Raw genomic sequence first — 21,411 nt, forward strand, 5'->3', positions numbered from 1 at the left:
ATACATGGTTCTTTAAAACCAAAACACCTTGTAGTGTTTTGAGTGAGGGTTATCCTGTCCAAGGACTTTTGGAAGATCTGGGAATATTTAGTTCCTCTATTCATCCTTAGGGAAAGGAACCTAAATGGACACCAGAGAAACTCATCTGAAAAGATGAAAGACTTTGAGGACTATGCCAACTGAAATTGCAACAGGATGGATGGCCAATGATATTTATATTAACTATTGGTATTGGTTATTATTGGCACTTGTACTGAGGTACAGTGAAAAACTTGTCTTGCATATTGTTCATACAGATCAATTCATTACACAGTGCATTGAGGTAGTACAAGGTAAAAACAATAACAGAATACGGAGTAAAGTGTCACAGCTACAGGGAAGTGCATTGCAGGTAAACAATAAGGTACAAGGTCAAACAAGGTAGATTGTGAGGTCAAGAGTCCATCTCATCGTATAAGGGAACCATTCAATGGTCTTATCACCGTGGGATAGAAGCTGTCCTTGAGCCTGGTGGTACGTGCCCTCAGGCTCCTGTATCTTCTGCCTGATGGGACAGGAGAGAAGAGACAATGACCCCAGTGGGTGGGGTCTTTGATTATGCTGGCTGCTACACCAAGGCAGCGAGAGGTATAGACAGAGTCCATGGAGGGGAGGCTGGTTTCCGTGATGCGCTGGGCTATGTCCACAACTCTCTGCAGTTTCTTGCGGTCCTGGGCAGAGCAGTTGCAATACCAAGCTGTGATGCATCCAGATAGGATGCTTTCTATGGTGCATTGATAAAAGTTGGTGAGTGTCAAAGGGACATGCCAAATTTCTTGCACCTCCTGAGAAAGTAGAAGCGCTAGTGAGCTTTCTTGGCTGTGGCGTCTACATGGTTTGACCAAGACAGGCTATTGGTGATGTTCACTCCTAGGAATTTGAATCTCTCAACCTCAGCACCATTGATGTAAACAGGTGCATGTACACTGCCCCTTTCCTGAAATCAATGACCAGCTATTTTGTCTTGCTGACATTGAGGGAAAGGTTGTTGTCATGACACCGTATTACTAAGCTCTCTATCTCCTTCCTGTACTCTGACTCATCATTATTTGAGATACAGCCTACTATGGTAGTATCATCTGCAAACTTGTAGATGGAGTTAGAACAGAATCTGGTCACGCAGTCATGAGTGTATAGGGAGTAGAGTAACCTTGTGGGGCACTAGTATTGACAATAATCGCGCTGGAGGTGTTGCTGCCAATCCTCACTGAGTGCGGTCTGTTGGTCAGAAAGTCAAGGATCCAGTTGCAGAGGGAAGTGTTGAGTCCTGGGTCTTGGAGTTTGATGATGAGTTTGCTTGGAATTATAGTATTGAAGGCAGATCTGTGGTCAATAAACAATAGTCTAACGTAGGTGTCATTACTTACCAGATGTTCCAGAGCTGAGTGTAAGGCCAGGGAGACGGCATCCACTGTAGACCAGTTGTTTCGGTGGTAGGTGAATTGCAGTGGGTCGAGGTTGTCTGGGAGGCTGGAGTTAATGCGTGCCATGATCAGCCTCTCGAAGTACTTCATGACGGTGGATGTCAGAGCCACTGGTCGGTAGTCATTAAGGCACTAAAAACTTTGTTTTTATTAGGTACCGGGATGATAGTGGTCTTCTTAGAACAGGTGGGAACCTCAGATTGAAGCAAGGAGAGTTGAAATACCTCTGCAAATAACCCTGCCAGCTGATCTGTACAAGATCTGAGCACACGGCCAGGGACACCATCCAGGCCAGATGCTTTCCTCAGGTTCACTCTCTGGTAGACTGATCTTATGTCCTCGACAATGACCATGGGTTCAGTTGCATTGGAGGCTGTCAGGGTGGGTGGTGACAATTCACTCCCCTTCTGTTCAAAACGCGCATAGAATGCATTAAACTCATCAGGAAGGGATGCACTGTTGTTGACTATGCTGTCTGACTTCGTTTCGTAGCCGGTTATAGCACGTAAGCCCTGCCACAACTGACAGCTGGTCTGGGACTCTATTTTGAGTCGGTATTGCCCCTTGGCATCCCTGATAGCTTTACGGAAGTCACATTTTGATTTCTTGTAAAGGTCAGGGTCACCTGGTTTGAATGCAGCAGTCCTTGACTTCAGTAAGGAGTGCATCTCCTGGTTCATCCATGGTTTCCGGTTTGGGAACACCCGTATTGTCCTCTTTGGTACACAGTCCTCAACACACTTGCTGATAAAGCCTGTGATGGTGGTGACATACTCATCCAGGCTGGCAGCTGAGTCTTTGAAAATAGACCAGTCCAATGACTCAAAGCAGTCGTGTAGAAGCTCATCTATTTCCTCAGACCAGCACTGCACGACTCTCTGTACTGGATCCTCCCGTTTCAGTTTCTGTTTGTATGCAGGGAGGAGGAGCACAGCCTGGTAATCAGATTAACCAAAGTGAGGGCAAGGGGTGGCTCAGAAGGCATCTTTGATGGTTGTAAAGCAATGGTCAAGGGTGTTAGGGCCCCTGGTGGGACAGGAGATGTGCTGGTAGTAGTTTGGTAACACACACTTGAGGTTGGCCTGTTTGAAGTCACCTGCAATAATGAAGATGGCCTCAGGGCATCCTATCTCAAGGTTGTTGACCATGAAGTATAGCTCATTGAGTGCAGGCTTCATGTCTATCTAGGGTGTGATGTAGACTGCCATCAGGTCAGCTGAAGTGAAGTTGCGTGCCAGGTAGTATGGTTGACACTTCACCATTAGATACTAATTTTTTTCTGATATTTGTCTGTGAAATGAAGCCTCTACCCAGTGCATTATCCTGAACCAAGAGGATGCAGTAAAAGAATCAATTGGCTTTGATAAAGCAGTTGGCTTTCTTCATAAACAACAACAGAAAATGCTAGAAAGATGCATTAAATCAGACAACATCCATGGAACGAGAAACAGCCAAGGTTTTGGGTTTGCAGCCCTTCGTCAGAAATGCTATTTTTCAGTATCTTCTGTTTATGCCTCAGAATTCCAACATTACAATTGTTTGATTTTCGTTTAGCTTTCTTCACAAATCTCTCATACCTTTTGCCCCAAGTTTTAAAGCTGTAAGCTCGACCCTTCAACAACCTGCTGATGGGAACAGGTTCCCTTTACTTGGAGTCATAGAATCTTAGAGCAATACAGCACGGATACAGGCCCTTGCTGACCACGGTGCTCACCCAGCTAGTCCTAATTTCCATATGGTCTCACTGGACGATCCCTCAGGAATGTCATCTCCAGTTACTGCTGTTATGTCCTCCCTTATCAAAAGGCAACATCCTCTCCTTGCTTACCCGTACCCGTCATGCTTGAAGCATCTGTATTACTTACTCTGTTTAAACTTGTCGTAACTTTGTACACCTCCATCAAATCTCTTCTCCACCTTCGTTCCTTAGAGGATAATTCCTAATTTTCCATCCACACAGCTGAAATCTCTCATTCCTGGAACCATTCTACATCCACTCTTGCATCTAAAGTGTGGCTTCTAGAACTGGACAAAATACTCTAGTTCTGCCCTAACCAGTGCTCTGTGCTTCTTCAAAGTAACTCTACTGCTTTTGTACTCAGAACCATAGAGCCATACAGCACAGAAGTAGGCCCTTCGGCCCATGCATCCACATCAACTGTCATACAAATCCTATTTTCCAATCAATCAGCCTGCCTTGGCGTTTCAAGTGCTTATCTCAATAAATGTAAGAGTACTTGCCTCCACCATCCACTCAGGATGTGCATTACAAATTTCAACCACCCTGCAGGTGAAAAAAAATTCTCAAATCCTTTACTTTAAACCTGTACCATTGTTTTAGACACCATTGCTAAGGGAAAGTTCTCTCAATATTTACCCTACCTATACATTTCATAACTTTGTATTGTTCAAATAGCGGCCCCCCCCCCCAACTCCTCAGAAAACAAAACCCAGCCTAAACATTCTCTTCTCATAGCTGAAAGACTCCTTCCCAGGCAACATCCTGGTATTTCCACTCTGTACCCTCTCCAGTGCAATCACATCCTTCCCACAATGTGGCAACCAGAACTGCACACAACACTCCAGCTGTAGCCTAACTAATATTTTACATAGTGTAGCAGCTAGCTACACACTATGAAATGAAGACACAGAGTCGCTGGTTTCAAAATCAGAGGTCGAAAAGCCAACCCAGGGCGCAGTGCGCCTTTAATAGCTGAAAACTTCCCGTGCTACAGTTCCCGTGCTGACGTCACGCGCGGGTCACCTGACCTTCCCGCGCGCGGGCTTTCCCAGCCCAACGCTGGGGAAGGAGGACCCCGCACCATCTTGGATCGGGGCCTCCGACGATGTCGCAATGTCGGGAGCTGGTTCGAATGCCGGTGCGGTGCGTCGCTACAATAGCACTAGCATAATCTCCTTGCTCTTGTGTTCTATGGCCCAGTTAATGAAGGCAAGTATCCTGTATGCCTTCTTATCCACTTTATCGACCTGTGCTGTTGCCTTCAGGAACCCTTGGTCATGCATACCAAGGTCCATCTGTTCCTCAGTACCTCTGAGTCCAATCTTTCATTGTGTCCTAGCCTTATCCGTCCTCCCAAAATGCATCACTGCACATGTTCCAGGATTAAGTTCCATCTGTCATTTCTCTGCCTACTTTACTAACTCATCAAAAATGTTCTGTTGCCAAAGACTACCATTCTCACTATCAACACCACCACCAAACCTTGTGTCATCTGCAAAGTTACTAAACGCACCTGCAACATCCACAACCAGGTTGTTAATGCACTTAACTAACCACAGCAAGACAGGATACAACAAGCTTTACTAAACAATCTATCAACATGCCCTTCCAACTTTAAAGATTTTGCGCAAGTACAGTGTGGTCCCCTCTGTTCTTATGAACCCTTTAGAAATATACCATTTAGTCTGCATTTGCTCTCCTTCATCACATCACACTTCTCAGTATTAAATTTCATCTGCCACTTATCTGCCATTCAATCAGCTTGTCTGTATCTTTTTGCAGGAGATTCTTATCTTCCTCACTGTTTACCACACTTCCAAGCTTTTCATCAACTGCATTCAGTCAGCAGGGGACTGTGAACTGAATGGGGGTGACATCATGAACAACAAAGTCTCATATACAATTCTGTGGAATGATATCATTTCTGACAATAACACAAAATGCACATAAGTGTAACTAATGGCTCCTTTCAATGCTTATACAATTAACACTTGAATTCAACATTGTGATAGTCAAAGGTACATTGTATGGCAGAAATGTCAGCATTCAGCCCAGCACCCATATCTCAGAGTTTATGGTCAACACAAATTTCCTAGCCCATTTTATCCCTCCTTTTCAACAGAACCTCTAATCCCTTCTCCCTTTTTATTGTTAAATGCTATTTAATGTGACAGTAAGTTCCACATTATCATCAATCTCTAAAGAAAATTCTCCCAAATTCCTCATTATATTCCTTTAAGGATTTTATATGCTTTATCATATATTTATGATGTTTGGCTTTCTTTTTTGGTTTAAACTGAGCTGCCAGCTGCTGTGGACAAGAATACCTCATATGGTCTTTGTATTAACCTCCTATATGCTGCTTCTGGAAGTATGTCATTACAATTAAAATGGAAGTTTTAAAACTGGATATAAAGCTAGGCATACAGTTGATCAATGCAGGCATATTTAGCTCATGTATGTTGCTTTGAAGGTGCTGCACTGAAATGGCTTGCTGACAATGTGGATGGACGGAGTACGATAAAGTGCTCACAATTATTTTATTACGATACAGTGAGATGGTAAAGTGGATCCAGATGCAATTGTTACATTTCTTAAATTGAGACTCCATTGAACACTCCCTTCCTGGAGAAAGAGCTGTTTTAAAGATGTAAAATCTGGTCATTCCATATTCAATCTATGGTGAAAAATTGCATAGCTAATCAGATAAAAGCAAAGCACCCTCAGTATCAGGTGACGATCCCAACACAGTTTTAAAATCAGAACGAAAATTGTATATCTGGGAGCTTCAGATACTTTGACCAATTGCATAATTTTCACCTTGTGTGAAAATGAGAAAAACATATGGTTTTACTGAATCATCTGAACTTAAAGCTTGGAAACTAGGGAAGATTGACTTCTGTCTCTGAATAATATCAACTCTATCCTCAAAAAGCTTGTGGCAAAAATGTCCCTAACATTTGGAAGTCAATTTTTATCTCAATTGCTCAACTTGAAATGGGGGAGGAACAATATATAAGTGCACCTGTAGGTGGAATCTTGCAGGTGTAGATACAATAACAAGAAGAGTAATGCCTTTGACATAGAAAAAAACTATGGAGTGAATCATTCAGGGAAAAAAAAGTGGATTTTTACATTAAGGCATCCTGTCAGGATAATTTTTAACCTTTTCTGGATCACACTTGAATTTTAATCAAATTATAATTAATGAAAAGTAGTCACAAAGAAATTAAAGAGACAAAAAGTGCATAATTGGGATTACAACTGCCAATGCCCACATTGTGCCTTCATCAGCTCAACTGCCTTCTCCAAACTCACCAGTACTCGGTAGCATATTTCCCTCATTCCCCAGAACTCAATGTGACATTCTGTTGCAACTTCACAATTCAAAATAGAAACTCTCCATTCCCACAGAGTAGCACAGCTAGAAGACCTGCTGCTTCACAGCTCCAATGACCCGGGTTCAATTCTGACCTCTGGTGTTGTGTTCACATGGGTTTCTTCCCCCATTCTAAAAAAGTGCTGGTTGGTAGGTAAATTGGCCCTTATAAATTGCTCCTAGAGTGTAAATGAGTGGGAGAGTTAGGTGGAAGTTGATGGGAATGTGGGGAAAATAAAATGGATAGAATTAATGTAAAAATGGGTGCTTGCTGGTCAGCACAAACTCAGTGGGCTGAAAGGTCATGCTGTACCTCATTAGGCCTTGATTCTACCTTAAACAATATTGTTTCCTTCCTAACCCTTCTCTACCAAGGCTACAATCACAGTACAGTCACAGTCAGTGCAGATCGGTAATGACATCTCCTCCTTGTTGACAATTAATACGGACACACCTCAAGGATGCATGCTTAGCCCACTGCTCTCCTCCCTCTACACTCATGACTATGTGGCTGAAGGGCCAAATGGCCTAATTCTGCTCCTATGTCTTATGGTCATCTATAAATTTGCCAATGACACCGCTGTTGTTGGTAGAATCTCAGATGGCGACGTGGAGACATACAGGAGTGAGATAGATAGGCTGGTTGAGTGGTGTCACAACAACAACCTCGCACTCAATGTCAGCAAGACCAAGGAACTGATTGTGGACTTCAGGAAGGGGAAGTCAGGAGAACACACACCAGCCCTTATTGAGAGGTCAGCGGTGGAAAGGGTGAGCAGCTTCAAGTTCCTGGGTGTCAACACCTCTGAGGATCTATCCTGGACCCAACACATTGATGCAATAACGAAGAAGGCATGCCAGTGGCTCTACTTCATTAGGAGTTTGGGGAGATTCAGTATGTCACCAAAGACTCTTACAGATTTCTATAGATGTACAGTGGAGAGCATTCTGACTGGTTGCATCACAGCCTGGTATGGAGGTTCCAATGCACAGGATCGCAAGAGGCTGCTGAGGGTTGTAGATTCAGCCAGTTCCATCATGGGCAAAATCCTTCCCACCATCGAGGACATCTTCAAGAGGTGGTGCCTCCATCACTAAGGACCCTCACCATCTGGGACATGCCCTCTTCTCATTACTACCATCGGGGAGGAGGTACAGGAGCCTGAAGAACCACACTCAACAATTCAGAAACAGCTTCTCCCCCTCTGCCGTCACATTTATGAACTGTCCATGAACCCATGAACACTACCTCATTATTCCTTTTTTGCACTATATTTAGTTTTGTAATTTATAGTAACTTTGTCTTTGCACTGTACTGCTGCTGCAAAGAAACAAATTTCATGTTATCTAAGTCAGTGATATTAAATCTGATTCTGATTTTCTTTCCTTCCTTCTACTTCTCTTTTGCACTTCCTCATTGTCATCCATCTTCTCCTTCAACTATCATCCATTTGACTCCCACTCTTGCCAACTGTGAATATAGAGTCCAAACATTAACAGCAGGGATTGTGCCACAGGGAGTTCCTGTGCTTGAATGAACATGTGGATACTACCATTTCTCTCTCAGTTCTGAAAGGAGAAGAGAACCTGGTAGGACACCATGAAAACTACACCATAAGGAAGACATAGAGAAGGTGCTAATTGCTGTCAAGAGGCTGGCCCAAAAGGCTGACTGGTATGAATTGGGAATATTTGGCAGGCATGAAAATTTTAGCATGCAACACAATGAAATCAACAGAAAATTACTAAGTTAATAGCTAGAATTCCCTTGGAAAAAAAAAGTTGTGGAAGAAGAAATTTAATGTTTTAATCTTATTAAATAATAAGTTCTATTAGTTGTAAGTAAAGTTGTAGGAGGCTGTGAAAAATCTCCAAATACCTTCCCATTTCATATTGAAAAGTGAATGCAGAGACCCCCAATAGGGCCTCAAAATAACCTCAAGAAATGGAGATAACCGGCTAATTATATGTAAATTGGTTTCAACACTTGTGTACATAGCTCTCCTAAGATTTATTTGCCATGAACTCCAAGACAAAACAGCTTGTACAATCACTTTACTTGCAAATTATTGCTTTGTCATTTTTAATAGAGCTACCTGATTTAAGCCAGCAAACTACTCAACCTTAAAACTACCTCTTCTATCATTACAACAAACAACTGTTGTTTGCTCTCTTGCTTTGTTTTCTCTGTTACTTTAATTCATACATTACTACAGGTCTTAGAATCATCTGGAATGTTTAAATTAACAATATTTATTATCAATGAACATCAATTTTGGTTTTTTGAATGATTGTACATTTACAAACTTTGATCCCATCAGCAAGTATGAGGTTTACCATTTCAGCATTGAACAGTGGAGTCATCAAGCAGCATCACACAGCATGAAATCAGCATCTAAATGAATTATAGATGATACTTTCCTTTCAAGTCAGGGACTGGAATATATTAAATGCAGAGGAATAAAGCTGGTCTCTTCTCGGCTAGAACATGTCAGATTATTTGGCTAAATACGGTAGAGCTGCACATCATTTCAAGGATACATTTTCATGAATGATATTTTAACATTACATTGAATCTCCTCTTGTATGTTCAGCTATATTTATCAGCAGAAACACATCAGGTACAGAGATCATTTGATTTTAAGATTTCTTCATAGATTACAATCGTGCATGAAGAATTGTGTAACTCTGGCCATTGGTGGAGCAAATATATGACATATTGACATTTAAGTTAAGCATTTATACTTTAGCCCTCAAAGAGTATTTTAAAATACAAGGAGGTCATAAAACAAAATGAACAAGTTGTGTGAAAGTCACTCCTGTGAAAACAAAAAGAGTTCGTGTTACGTCTGGGAGTCTCATCTACAGCCACACTGTCTGGGAGTCACTTCTCCAGCCAATAAAAGAAATCAGCCACACTGGCACAAGTTACTGATTCAAGTGGGTCATGGCCATCTCCTGGAGTGGGTATTGTTTTTAAGCTGTGATCGACCAATACAACTCTTTGCATATTTTCAACAAAAGTTTTTGAAAGTTGAAGCTGATATATAGACCGGAGGTGGTTTCTGCATTGAGTTCTGGAGAGGCTTAAATACAGGATTGAGGAAATGTATAATAACATTATGCAAATAATTAATTTTAATAATGAAACAGGCTGTGGATTTTCAGCAATAATTAATTGTAATATGTTTAGCTTGGAATAGAACTCTTGAACCAATTAGAAATCATATGTATTAGTCTATATCAGACAATTGTGAGCACCAAAGGGCGCTCTTAGGGCGGCATGGTAGTCTAGCGGTTAGCGTAACGCTATTACAGCACCAGTGATCGGGCTTCAATTCCCGCTGCTGTCTGTAAGGAGTTTGTATGTTCTCCCTGTGACTGCATGGGTTTCCTCTGGGTGCTTTGGTTTCCTCCCATATTCCAAAGATGTGGGTTGTAGGTTAACATGAGTGTAATTGGGTGGCACGGGCTCGTTAGGCCAGAAGGTCCTGTTACCGTGCCGTATAAATAATGTTTAAAAAAGTGATAATATTGATTTTGACAATAGTTTGAGAGCATTTTGTGCCACACTGTTTTTGCACATTAGATAATGAGATATTCTTTCATCAATTTTCTCCCTTTATAATGCTGATCATGCCTTGAGCAACAATAACTACTCACATTCATCTTACATGTTTAATATAATAAAACATCATGATTCACTTCACTGGAGTGTAATCAAGCAAAGTTTTTCACCAAACTATAAAGGATAAATAAGGGCAGGTGAGCTAAGACTTTCTTAAAGAGGTGGACCTTAACATGTGTCTTAAAGGGGAAGGGAGAGATAGAAAAGTTTAACAAATAGTTCCATCATAAATCTGTGAAAATTGCCAGTATGTAATTGCTTCTTCAAATTTTAGAAAGATTCGGTATTCAAACTCCTTTTCCAGATGAGCCTTTCTAATGTGACATTAAATTGAGGTCCTCTGTCTGCTCCGGCAGGTGGGTGGAAAGGATTGCACAGCACCACTTAGAAGAAGGGCTTGGACATTACTCTTTGTTTCCTGTTCTCAACCATTAGAACACATGAACATACGAGTTAGGAACAGGAGTGGCTGAGCTAGCCTCTCAACTCCATGTTCCTGTCTCACCGCAGCCTTTCACCCTCTTTTTGATCAGGAATCCATCTACCTCAAAAGTATTCAAAGACACTGACTTCCAATACCCTTTGAGGAAGACTGTTCCAAAGTCTCACAACTCTCAGAGAAAAAAAAAATTCCCCTCATCTGTCTTAAATTCTGACTCTTTATTTTCAAAGAGTGACCTACAGTTTGCTACAAAATGAAACACACTCTCCACATCCACCCTGTCAAGACCCCTCAGGATATTTTATGTTTCTATCAAGTCCATGTTGCCTCTTCTAAACTCCAGCAGATCCAACCTTTGCTCATAAAATAACCTGCCCATTCTAGGTGTTACCAGACTAATTGACTGAACTCCTAAAGCATTAATATTCTTCATTAAATAAAGAGACCAATTCTGGAGGTCATACTTCTGATAATGGTTTCACCAATGTCTGTTATAACTGAAATCTCACCTCCCTACTTTTCAATTCTGTTGCTCTTGCAACAAATGATAACATTCTGTTAGCTTCCCTAATTTCTTGCTGCAGCTGCATACAAACTTCTACAAATCATGCATGAAGACACCTGGATCCTTCCACATCCCAGAATAGGTTGGGGCCTTCCTCATGAGAGTTTAAAGTAATAAAATGTGATCTCATTGAAACATAAGGTTCTTAGTGGGAATGACAGGGTGGATGCTGAGAGGATGTTTCTTTGAGTGGGTATATTTAGAACTAGGGGATCATAATTTCAAGGTAAAGGGTTGCCTATTTAAGATGGAAATTAAGAAATTCCTCTTCTACCCCAATGACTCTTAAGAATTCTTAACCCCAGGGAGTTGTGGAGGTGGGTTTGTCTGCAAATATCCAGAAGATAGTCAACATTTGAACTGGAAGGAAATTGAGGGATATGGGGAGAGAATTGGAAAGTGGTGCTGGAGCCAAGGTTGGATCTTATTAAAACGGGCTCAAGGCGCTGAATGGCTGACTCCTGCTTCTTGTATTTGCAATCTCTCATCATTTAGATAAAATGATATCTCTCAATAATAAAATCTCTCAAGGACTTTGCAATCTCTCATCATTTAGATAAAATGCTTCTTTTTCCTGCCCTGCTGGAATGGAAGTAGATAACCAGATCATTATCACATCATTAATCATCGGAACTTGTTGTGTGCAAAATGGCAGCTATGTTTTCTATAGGTTTTAATGTCATACTAAGCCACAATTACTACACAACTGTATCATTCTCTCAAATAATTAAAATTCTAATGCAGTCAAAATATTAAAAATCTTGACGTTTAAAGATGTTTGCTGATGCTCTTCCAGTACCCATCTTAACATCATGTGTACACCCAGTCATTATTTCACTTTCTGTAAAACATTTATAATGGTTAAAGATGGTGCCATTTCTTTCTTGGCTTGTTGAAAAAAAATCAATGTGCTTCGTTGCTCAGTAGCTTGACGGGGTTTTTGATAAAGAAGCACATTTTAAAAGAAAATGCTGCTGCAGAAATATCTTCACAAAACAACATCCTTGTTCCAGAATTGTATGTAAATGTAACAATCTCAAAAATGCAGAGTTAAAATAATGAAAATACAGGAGGAGACAGACCCCCTCAGCGGAATCAATAATAGTTTTATGAACTATACACAAAAAACATTGCACAAAGATAAATCACAGTACTTCAAGTTTATTACCATTTTACATCCTATCCTACACTTAAAACAGTCTAAAAAACACACAGCACATTAATCTTTTGCTACTCTGACAGGAAGCAGTGCTTTCAAAAATTAATACAGCAACATAAAGTCACTTATGCAGGACTTTTTATTAATGTGCTCTACATGGTATTGCTTCCTTGAGGTTATTTCTGAAAACACCAGTTCTCTAGTATTATTGCACATGACTCGTGCTGCCAACAGTAGCAGCTATGCTCAGTGGTTCTTTGTGTTCATAAATTACTAATTTTAGTACTGGAAGGATGAAAATATTACATTCCACTGGTTACATTATCATGAGGGCAAATGAACTCTAATAATTACAGCTACTTCTCCCATTGCAGCGGAGTATATTTCAGCCTGTGAAATATCAGCAATAGATGGTCAACTTTTAACCATTGAATGACTGGCAGGAAAGTCAGCTAGGCTTCACTGATTCTTTCACTCAGCCCCTGTCCAAAGACTGGTGTCAGAAACATTCCTGAGGCAAGTTAATTTGTCAGATATTAGCATGTTCCATATACCAGAGGTGCATGGCCTGAACCAATAATAACAGACTCATGTGCAAAATACTGCAGATGCTGGAAATCTGAAACAGAACTGAAACTGCTTGAAATACGCAGCAAATCCGGCAGCAATTGTGGAGAGAAAAATAGAGTTCATGTTTCAGATGTTGCTTTGTATTTGTAGTATTTTGGCTTTGGAAGGAAGGTCATAACCTGAAACTTCAACTGTGTTTCTCTTTCCATGGATACTGCATGACCTGGTGAATATTTCCACCCTTTGATCAGGAGCTAACATGCTTTACTGGGCTCGGTCTGCCAAGGAGGCAGTGACAAAAGGCTGAATCATTCTAATGAAAGGGGCAAGCACACTGGTCTTCCTAGTCCTACAGAAATAATTTACACTTCCCTTTTAGGGGCCTCTCCCTTCATCTGTCAGGTTCTACTGTGCCCTGAAGGCTATTCCAGTTCATTGGGGGTTCTATATCTGCCAAAGAAACGTGATATGCATAGATATGCACTATGTGGGTACCTGAGCCACTTGCTGAAAGCTCTGAGGAAAAATGATGATGGAAAAAAAAGTGTTGTAAATTTATAATTTTGATCTCAACCTTGGCATCCCACTATTTCCTCTATGTTAGGAGAAACAAGCATCACAAAATACCTTAAGGTTGCTTCTTAAAAAACTGATTTTATGAATTGCATATGATTTGAAATTTGTATCTATTAGTTTTAAAACTGCTTCTCCAGAAAAGATTGTGATGTAGAAGTTTTAATTTTGAAATGGCGTCAACACTCTGTGAAAATTACAGCAACTTCAGGATTTCCCCTCATATACAGAATAAAATTGTTTCAATGTTGACTTCAAAAATTGGGTAAGGTAAATCAGGACAAACCACATTGTCATCATCTCAGTTGGAACTGACGTTACCAGAACACAAGTTTTACTGGTCCTTCCCAAACAGAAAGGAATTCACTTCCAAAGTCCATCGTCTGGAAATTGAATGACACCTACTAAGATGCAATAAAATGTTTGTGCAGGGCAAACCAATAAAGGTTTTGTCTGAGAGCAGCAGTTGGAGCCAAAAGCCTTGCACTCAAACATCCGTTTCTGAGTTGCTGAGTGGGCTATTAGTAGGTGAGTCAAGGTAGGAACGTGGGAGAGATTGGTGCTTGGTGCTTGGATATGTGTTGGTATATCACTGACAGTGAAGTGTCAAGGTGCAGATTGGTGGTCAGAGCTGTGGGGAGGTTGGGTAAGATTCAAAAGATTTGGGTGGGGGCTGTAACCTGAGATGTGTGCTGGTCCCTAACGGGCAGTTGTAATGGTAGGTAAGGATTTAACTTTTTGGGTATCCCACCAATCCTAAATTACAGAAGCAATATGCGGATATGTGTTGTGCTTGGGCTCTACTAAGCAGCAGTGCCTCAGCTGCACAGAGACCATGAAGGAAAATAAGGGTCATGGAATTCTGAGCAAGTTCACAATTTTCTTTTGTGATAGCTTTTTCATTGAAATTGAATTGTATAACACATAAAACACGATGCTATGTTGTCCAACCTCCTTCTGCAATACCTCATCCACATACTATATCCATATTATCTTATATTTTAGGAGATGAAACATAGTCATACAGCCCATTAGTCACATATTAGGTATTATGATTCGTTCTGAGACAGGAGAGTACTCTCAGAAGTTAGGATTTTTCAAATATTAGCCCTGCTCAGAAAATCCGATTAGCAACATAATGTAACTTCTTCAGGTATTAATATGTTCCACATAACAGAGTTAATTGCTCTTGTTCTAGGAATAGCAAAGTCGGCAGTAGCCTGAATTGGCATTTCACACTGAAGATCAGTGGAGCTTGAATCTTTAATAGAACTCTGTAGGGATTGAAATACATGTGATAGAAACTCCAGTACAAAAATGCTTAGCCTGTACCATGAAATGCCTTCAGCAGATTCAATGTCTGAAATGAAAAATAATATGATAAATTGAGGGCAAAATGTTTGGAAATCTGATTTCAGTTTTTTTTTGGTGTGTTATTCATGTGCTGCAAGTTGCACACACACACCTATCCAGCTGCCCCACAAACAAGTAATGAAATTAGCTAAAAAATATATTAACATACCTATAGTTGTTTATACTCAGAATCATGCATTAAAACAGGACCCATGCAGTTCCCAATGAGAGCTGCAAGAAAAGCTCCTAACTGCTGTTTCTTTGGGGCACAGAACAGTGTGATATGCTTCATCCCATTAGGGAACCCTCCCCATGGCAGCAAATGAGAGTCACATAAAATAATACCAGGGAAATGAGGGAAAATGGAAGTAGAACAAAGTGGAGATTCCAGAACAAAATGCTCAGAGTATTTTTGGGACTGTTCAAAACAAAAATCATAGGTTGAACCCAAAAACTCCAATTTATGAAAATAAGGGAGGAAAAAAGGCAGTGCACGACTTGTCACATCATCAGATGGACAACTGATACTTGAAAAACAAGGTCAGTTGTGCCAGGATCGATTAATGGGTGCAGTTATACTCTGAAATGATTGCTTGTGCAATCTAGCCCCTGCTTTAAATTGATTCTATGTATAATTTGCTCATGAGAAACAAACATTAATGGTCCCAGTTTCAGTATTAATACCATATTATAGCACAAAGGACCACAATTAATTGAAGTCAGCAATTCCAGAGCTTCCTGGCACTGAATCTCCTGTGAAACAGAAATTTAATATTTTTAATTGCTTAAAGCTTTTACTATTCTTTGGTCTCCCATGATTTTACAACAGTCACACAAACAAGAGGAATAACTGCCTCCAAGGACTTGCCTTTTTTAAAATATTTTTTTAATATTTTTATTTACAGCATGGTAACAGGGCCTTCTGGCCCAACGAGTCCGCGCCGCCCATTTTAAACCCAAATTAACCTACCCGTACATCTTTGCAATGTGGGAGGAAACCGGAGCACCCGGAGGAAACCCACACAGACACAGGAGAACGTACAAACTCCTTACAGACAGCGACGGGAATCGAACCCCGGTCGCTAGCGCTGTAATAGTGTCGCGCTAACCGCTACGCTACCCTTGCCTTTCCTGCTTTGAAATGGGTGCCAGTATGAGCATGGAGCAATGCAGGTAAATACTGGGGTGTGGTAACTAGAGGCCCAGTAGTTTGACTTCAGTAATAAGAAAAAGATTGAGTCACTCTTTGGGAATGATTTCTTGAACAGAAACATGCAATCAGTCTGGGGTGATAAACAAAGAGTCATATTTTAGAAAATTAATTGTATGTTTTGAAGAAGTTACACAAATAATGTACAAGGGAAGCCCAGCAGATAATTAGAACAAATGTAATTCAAAATCTTTCAATAATATAGCAGATTCTTTAAGCTTAGTGCTTTTGGTATTAACAGCAATAAATCATGCTGGATTGAAAACCGGCTCAGCGCCAAGTAACTGTAGGTGGATTTGGATACTTTGATACAGTTCTCAATGATCTGGATGTAGGTGGGTTTATGATCTGGAAATTTGCAGATGATGCAAATGTGTAAATGCAAGTAAACAGACTGAGCAGATGGATATTAAAGTGTTGGGTGATTGGGCTTAGAACTGGCAAATGATGCTTTGGATAAGTGCAGTAATTTGCATGTGGGCAGAGGGACCAGTCAACATTCACATAGCTTTCAAGGAAAAGCAGTAAATAATGTGGAGGAAGAAAGACACTTGCATGCATCTTCAAATATAAGGGAGCAAAGGCACAAAGTTAATGCTGGAACAGTTAGGATTTCTGGATATATTCGTGGGAAGTTTTAAGCACAAGTACTATTCTGGTTTTGCATAAGCTTTGGTCAAGTCTCTCTTGGAATGCTATATATGGTCCTGGTGACTGCATATAGTGATTGATGTTTCAGAAAGTCTGCAGAGGAGCACTGCCTGACTAATACACAGAGTAAAACATCTTCGTTATCAGGAGAGGCTAATAGTGTAGAAAGGCTATATTAAACCTTCAGGAGCTTCTGTCAGGGGCAAAGCACCAAATGATTAGGGAGGGTAACATAACGGTCATAATAGGCTGAGTAGGGTGGGGGGTGCACTTATGTACATTGCAATAGTTTGCTTCTGCATGACTGGCTGCGCCATTTACACACAAGTGAATTTTGTAGAAGTGGTGTCAGAATGCCAAATATCATAGGCTGCCCAGTGGACTGAGCATTTAGTACATCATTTGCACAGAGGACCAGGACAATCTGCTACCATAAGAGTGCCATAGAATAAGTAATACTTTCATTAATTTCCCTTCTTATCAGCTTCTTCAGGGAATTCAGGATCGATTGGAAAGAAAATTTGCTAATTTCTGTTTCTCTAAAAATGGCAACAAAAGAAAGACTGCATATGCTGGAAATCCAGAGCAGCACACAAAATGCTGGAGAAACTCAGCGGGTGAGGCAGCAGCAATGGAGGGAGATGGACTGTTGACGGCTCAGGTTTTAATCCAGTGGAAGGGATGTTGTGATGAGGACTTTGTGATTCTGCAACAGGATGTAGATAGATTGAGTAACTGGGTGAAAACCTGACAAATGGATTTTAATGTGGGGGAGCGTGAGGTCATGCATTTTGGTAAGAGGAATCAAAAGGCTGATATTTCCATATGGAGAGAGACAGCAAATGAGTGAAGTTCAGAGAGATCCAGGTGTTCTAGTGCACGAATCACTAAATGCTAGCAGGCAGGTCCAACAAGTAGTTAAGAAGCCAAACAGCATGTCGGCCTTTATTGCAAAGGAGTTGGAGTTTCAGACTCTGATATTCAGAATCGCTGTAACTTGTGGGAGTGACAGTTCTGGGAAAATCCAGGGAGTGAAGAGAGAGTGGGATTCAGGATACAGGAAGACTGAGTTTAGACTGGTTGGGATATTGAAGATATGGGAAGTGAGGGGAGATTATTATTATAGCAGGTGGGTAATTAAAGGGTACAGGAGCGGCGGGACTGTAGGAATAGACTGGCTAGGTTATTGATGGTTATGAGGGGTAAAGGGACAGTAGGATTACATTGCATTCTTTTAAGTAGACTGGGGAAATGTCCATTGATGGAATAGAGAATCACCAATATCATAGAGATATTGCATGGTCTTGGATGACATTCTTATTATCTGCCTGAGGCCCTTTAGAGTGAGCCATGGGGCAAAAAGGAAGGAAGTTGGGTGACCACCAGTCCCTATTTGAGTGGGGTTGTTCCAATCTACAAAGATCCAGTCACGGCTTTGGTCTGAATGACTGTGGGACAGTATTTTAGCAGGAAAGAAGCCAGAGCCAACAGTGGGTTGGCAGTGAGAATGTTTTGAAAAGGGAGGAACTGGAAGTAGCAGAGGGGTTGGAGGCCACAGGATCCATCATCCCACCTGCCTGAACACAAACTCCCTTCTCTTTTTCAGTGAGTGCCCATCCTCTTTAATGAGGTGCTGCACTCTCAAGGCATCAACTGGGAGACTGAGTGCCTGTATGGGAAGTCTCTCTGAAAGGAAAGAGACAGCATCAGGACAATAACAGTACTGAACAGAGCGACAGTACCCTGAGAGAGTGACAGCATGGAGTGATTAGACTGTAAGGATAATGTTTTGGTTGTTGACTGAAAAAGCTATTGAGCATTGTACTTCTGGTGAAGTTCTTTTAGTATGAAGTTACTGCTAATCAGGCAGCGGTTTTGACAAAGGGGCAATCCACACAGATTATCAGATATATGCACAACACTTCTACCAATGCAAGCTCAGTACAGTTGTTTGCAAGCTGGTGTACAAGTTATCAAAAATTTTCTAACATTTTTAAAACATTTCAGGTTTTTAGAAAATAAAATTGATTTCTTTCATTGCCAAGAAAATAAGCACACATCAAAATCTCATCATCTGCTCAATGCATGTTAAACTCATTTTTTTGTCATTAATTAAAGAGACAAAATGTCTTCATGTTTGAATAAACAAAGTATTATTAAAGACATACAAGTGTCCAAACATAATGGTCACTGGAATTCCAAGACCAAGCATTTCAAATTGTCAATTTTTTATTTATACCACAGCAAATTCCATTCAAATTGTCCAGGTAGAACAAAAGTATGACAATTGTTGTAATTACTTTCCATAAAGCACTAAAGCAATGTGTGAATGCATAGACAAAAATATACTGCAAATGTTGTAATATTTAATAATTTATTCAAATATTTACATTATGATATTATTGATATTTTCTGACTTACTTTTGGATTAACTCTCTCAGATTGGGTTTATGGTTTATAGCTCCTAGCATGGTTGCTTTCAACTTTTGTCCCACATCACTGTTGAACAGTTTTTAAACTAGTTAGTTTGTTCTTCATATGATTGCTTAACTATGATAACTACGACAGAGAGGAAGGGCAATTGAGGGTTTGATGTGAGGCTCTTCATCAAAGAGCTTGCATATAACCTCCTTGAGTTTGGTTTCTCTAATGAAGGTCAGAACCCAGCAATCTCCTAATTGTGAAGCAAACACCTATGTTTGTTCCAGTTGCAGAAAGATCTTTAACTACATAAGCCATTTCAAATGTCCATGTCAATTTTTTATTTAGACCACAGCAAATTCCATTCCAGCATATAAAATTGCACATTAGCAAACCTGTGGCATCAAAAACAATCTAATGTATTCACATGACAACCATTGATGTCTGGTCAAAACACCTACTGTATCTACAAGTTAGGGTATAGGTACCTAGGACTGGTTGATCTTTTAAAATATACTTTGGTCTGTCAATGTCTGTTTATAATCAGATAATGAATTTAGCTATTTACACAGATTAATATGAAACTATGTCTGTTTCATAGCTGCTGAGACATATTAACATGCATTCAAGCAAATTTTTCCTCCAGATTTTATGTCCTTTCCATATAATGTGTTTAATCTCATTTATCAGCATCCAGTATAGAACAATAACCACCAAAATCTGTCAACTATAGAATTATCAATAGTCACTTCCATCTATGTGACTAAAATCTCAAGTATACTCGACCTCTACACAGCAAAAAAAACAGAGAAATACTATATTGTGTAATGAAGATGTATTTCATCATCCCTTAAGTTAATACAGAAAAAATTACTCCAATAAAAATGAGCAATAATTAAATGGATCCTAAATTCAAATGCATGAAGCTTGAGGGAACCAGTCAGTTCATGCGAATCTGCTGCTGGCCAGAACAGATTTTCTTTTAAAAACTTCATTGTTGTTTAAATAAAATAACTGACAAGATAATTTTACCTCATCAAATTGTGCCTCATCTTCACAGTTTTCCAGAACTCTTGTGTAAAATGAAAGCCCTTGAAATTTAGCAGAAAACAAAAATGTCAGTCAGGAAACACAACAAATGCAGAATTAGACAACAATTTTACAAGCTAGATTCAATTGCATTTACAGTTACAATTTAAAATGAATAATATTGTTTGAAAATCAATAGCCCAGGTAGCACCTTTCTACAAATGCCGCCTGACCTGCTGAGTGTTTCCAGCAACTTCTGTTTTATTTCAGATTTTCATCATCTATGTTTTTTTTTTAAATTTGCATTATTCTGGTCAAATTAACAGTTAGCAGTTTATTAATTTGGATCAGGATATTCTGAATGAATCAATGTGTGACAACAGTCAGATCTCCCAAATCCATATACTGTATACACTTTGAAAATATGTGAAAGGCAAGTGGCATTCCTTTTAAGATAAGATGTCTTTATTGGTCACATGTACATCGAAACACACAGTGAAATGCATCTTTTGCGTAGAGTGTTCTGGGGGCAGCCCGCAAGTGTTGCCACTCATCCGGCGCCAACATAACATGCCCACAACTTCCTAACCCGTACGTCTTTGGAATGTGGGAGGAAACCGGAGCACCCAGAGGAAACCCACACAGACACGGGGAGAACGTACAAACTCCTTACAGACAGTGGCCGGAATTGAACCTGGGTCACTGGTGCTGTAAAGCGTTACGCTAACCACTACACTACCGTGCCTGCCCTAAATATTAATTTGATATTAATTATTTTGAAATCAATATTAATTTGAACGTGGCAGCATTTTATATTATATATGCAGATGAAGATTTTGTAGATCAAGAGGCGGAAAATCTAAACTGCTTTAATAAAACCATTGGAAATATTTCATTAAAAAGCATTATGAAACTCACTTCTGAGATGCTGTATTCTGGAATTATCAAAACAATGGGGTGATGCACATGGCATTTGATTACTAAATTAATACAATTATATCAGGTTTTGGGAAGATAAACCTGCTCCATACATAACATGAAAAATATAGAAATATGCTTTGCTTTTCCATGGGGATTAATAACAGAATGCCACACTTCATTTAGAAGAAACATTTCTTGAGGGAAGAACTAGGTTAATGTTAATCAATGCTTTTGCTGCCTAGCTCCTTGGATTTCTTGCAAGTAAATTCCTAACATGCTCCTTTTACATAAAGGTGACTTTTTGTA

General features: G+C 40.0%; 1 protein-coding gene across 3 annotated transcripts in view; it reads right to left on the reverse strand.

The window, feature by feature from the left end:
* Window positions 1-21,411, reverse strand: part of otofa (otoferlin a) — a 283,609-nt gene that overhangs the window by 250,728 nt on the left and 11,470 nt on the right. For all 3 annotated transcript variants that reach the window (XM_052024320.1, XM_052024318.1, XM_052024321.1), the window contains exon 2: window positions 20,188-20,246. In XM_052024320.1, coding sequence (XP_051880280.1) covers window positions 20,188-20,246 — 59 coding nt within the window. The remainder of the gene's footprint in view (window positions 1-20,187; window positions 20,247-21,411) is intronic.

This window comes from Pristis pectinata, chromosome 10, assembly GCF_009764475.1.
Source record: "Pristis pectinata isolate sPriPec2 chromosome 10, sPriPec2.1.pri, whole genome shotgun sequence".
Taxonomy (NCBI): Eukaryota; Metazoa; Chordata; class Chondrichthyes; order Rhinopristiformes; family Pristidae; genus Pristis; species Pristis pectinata.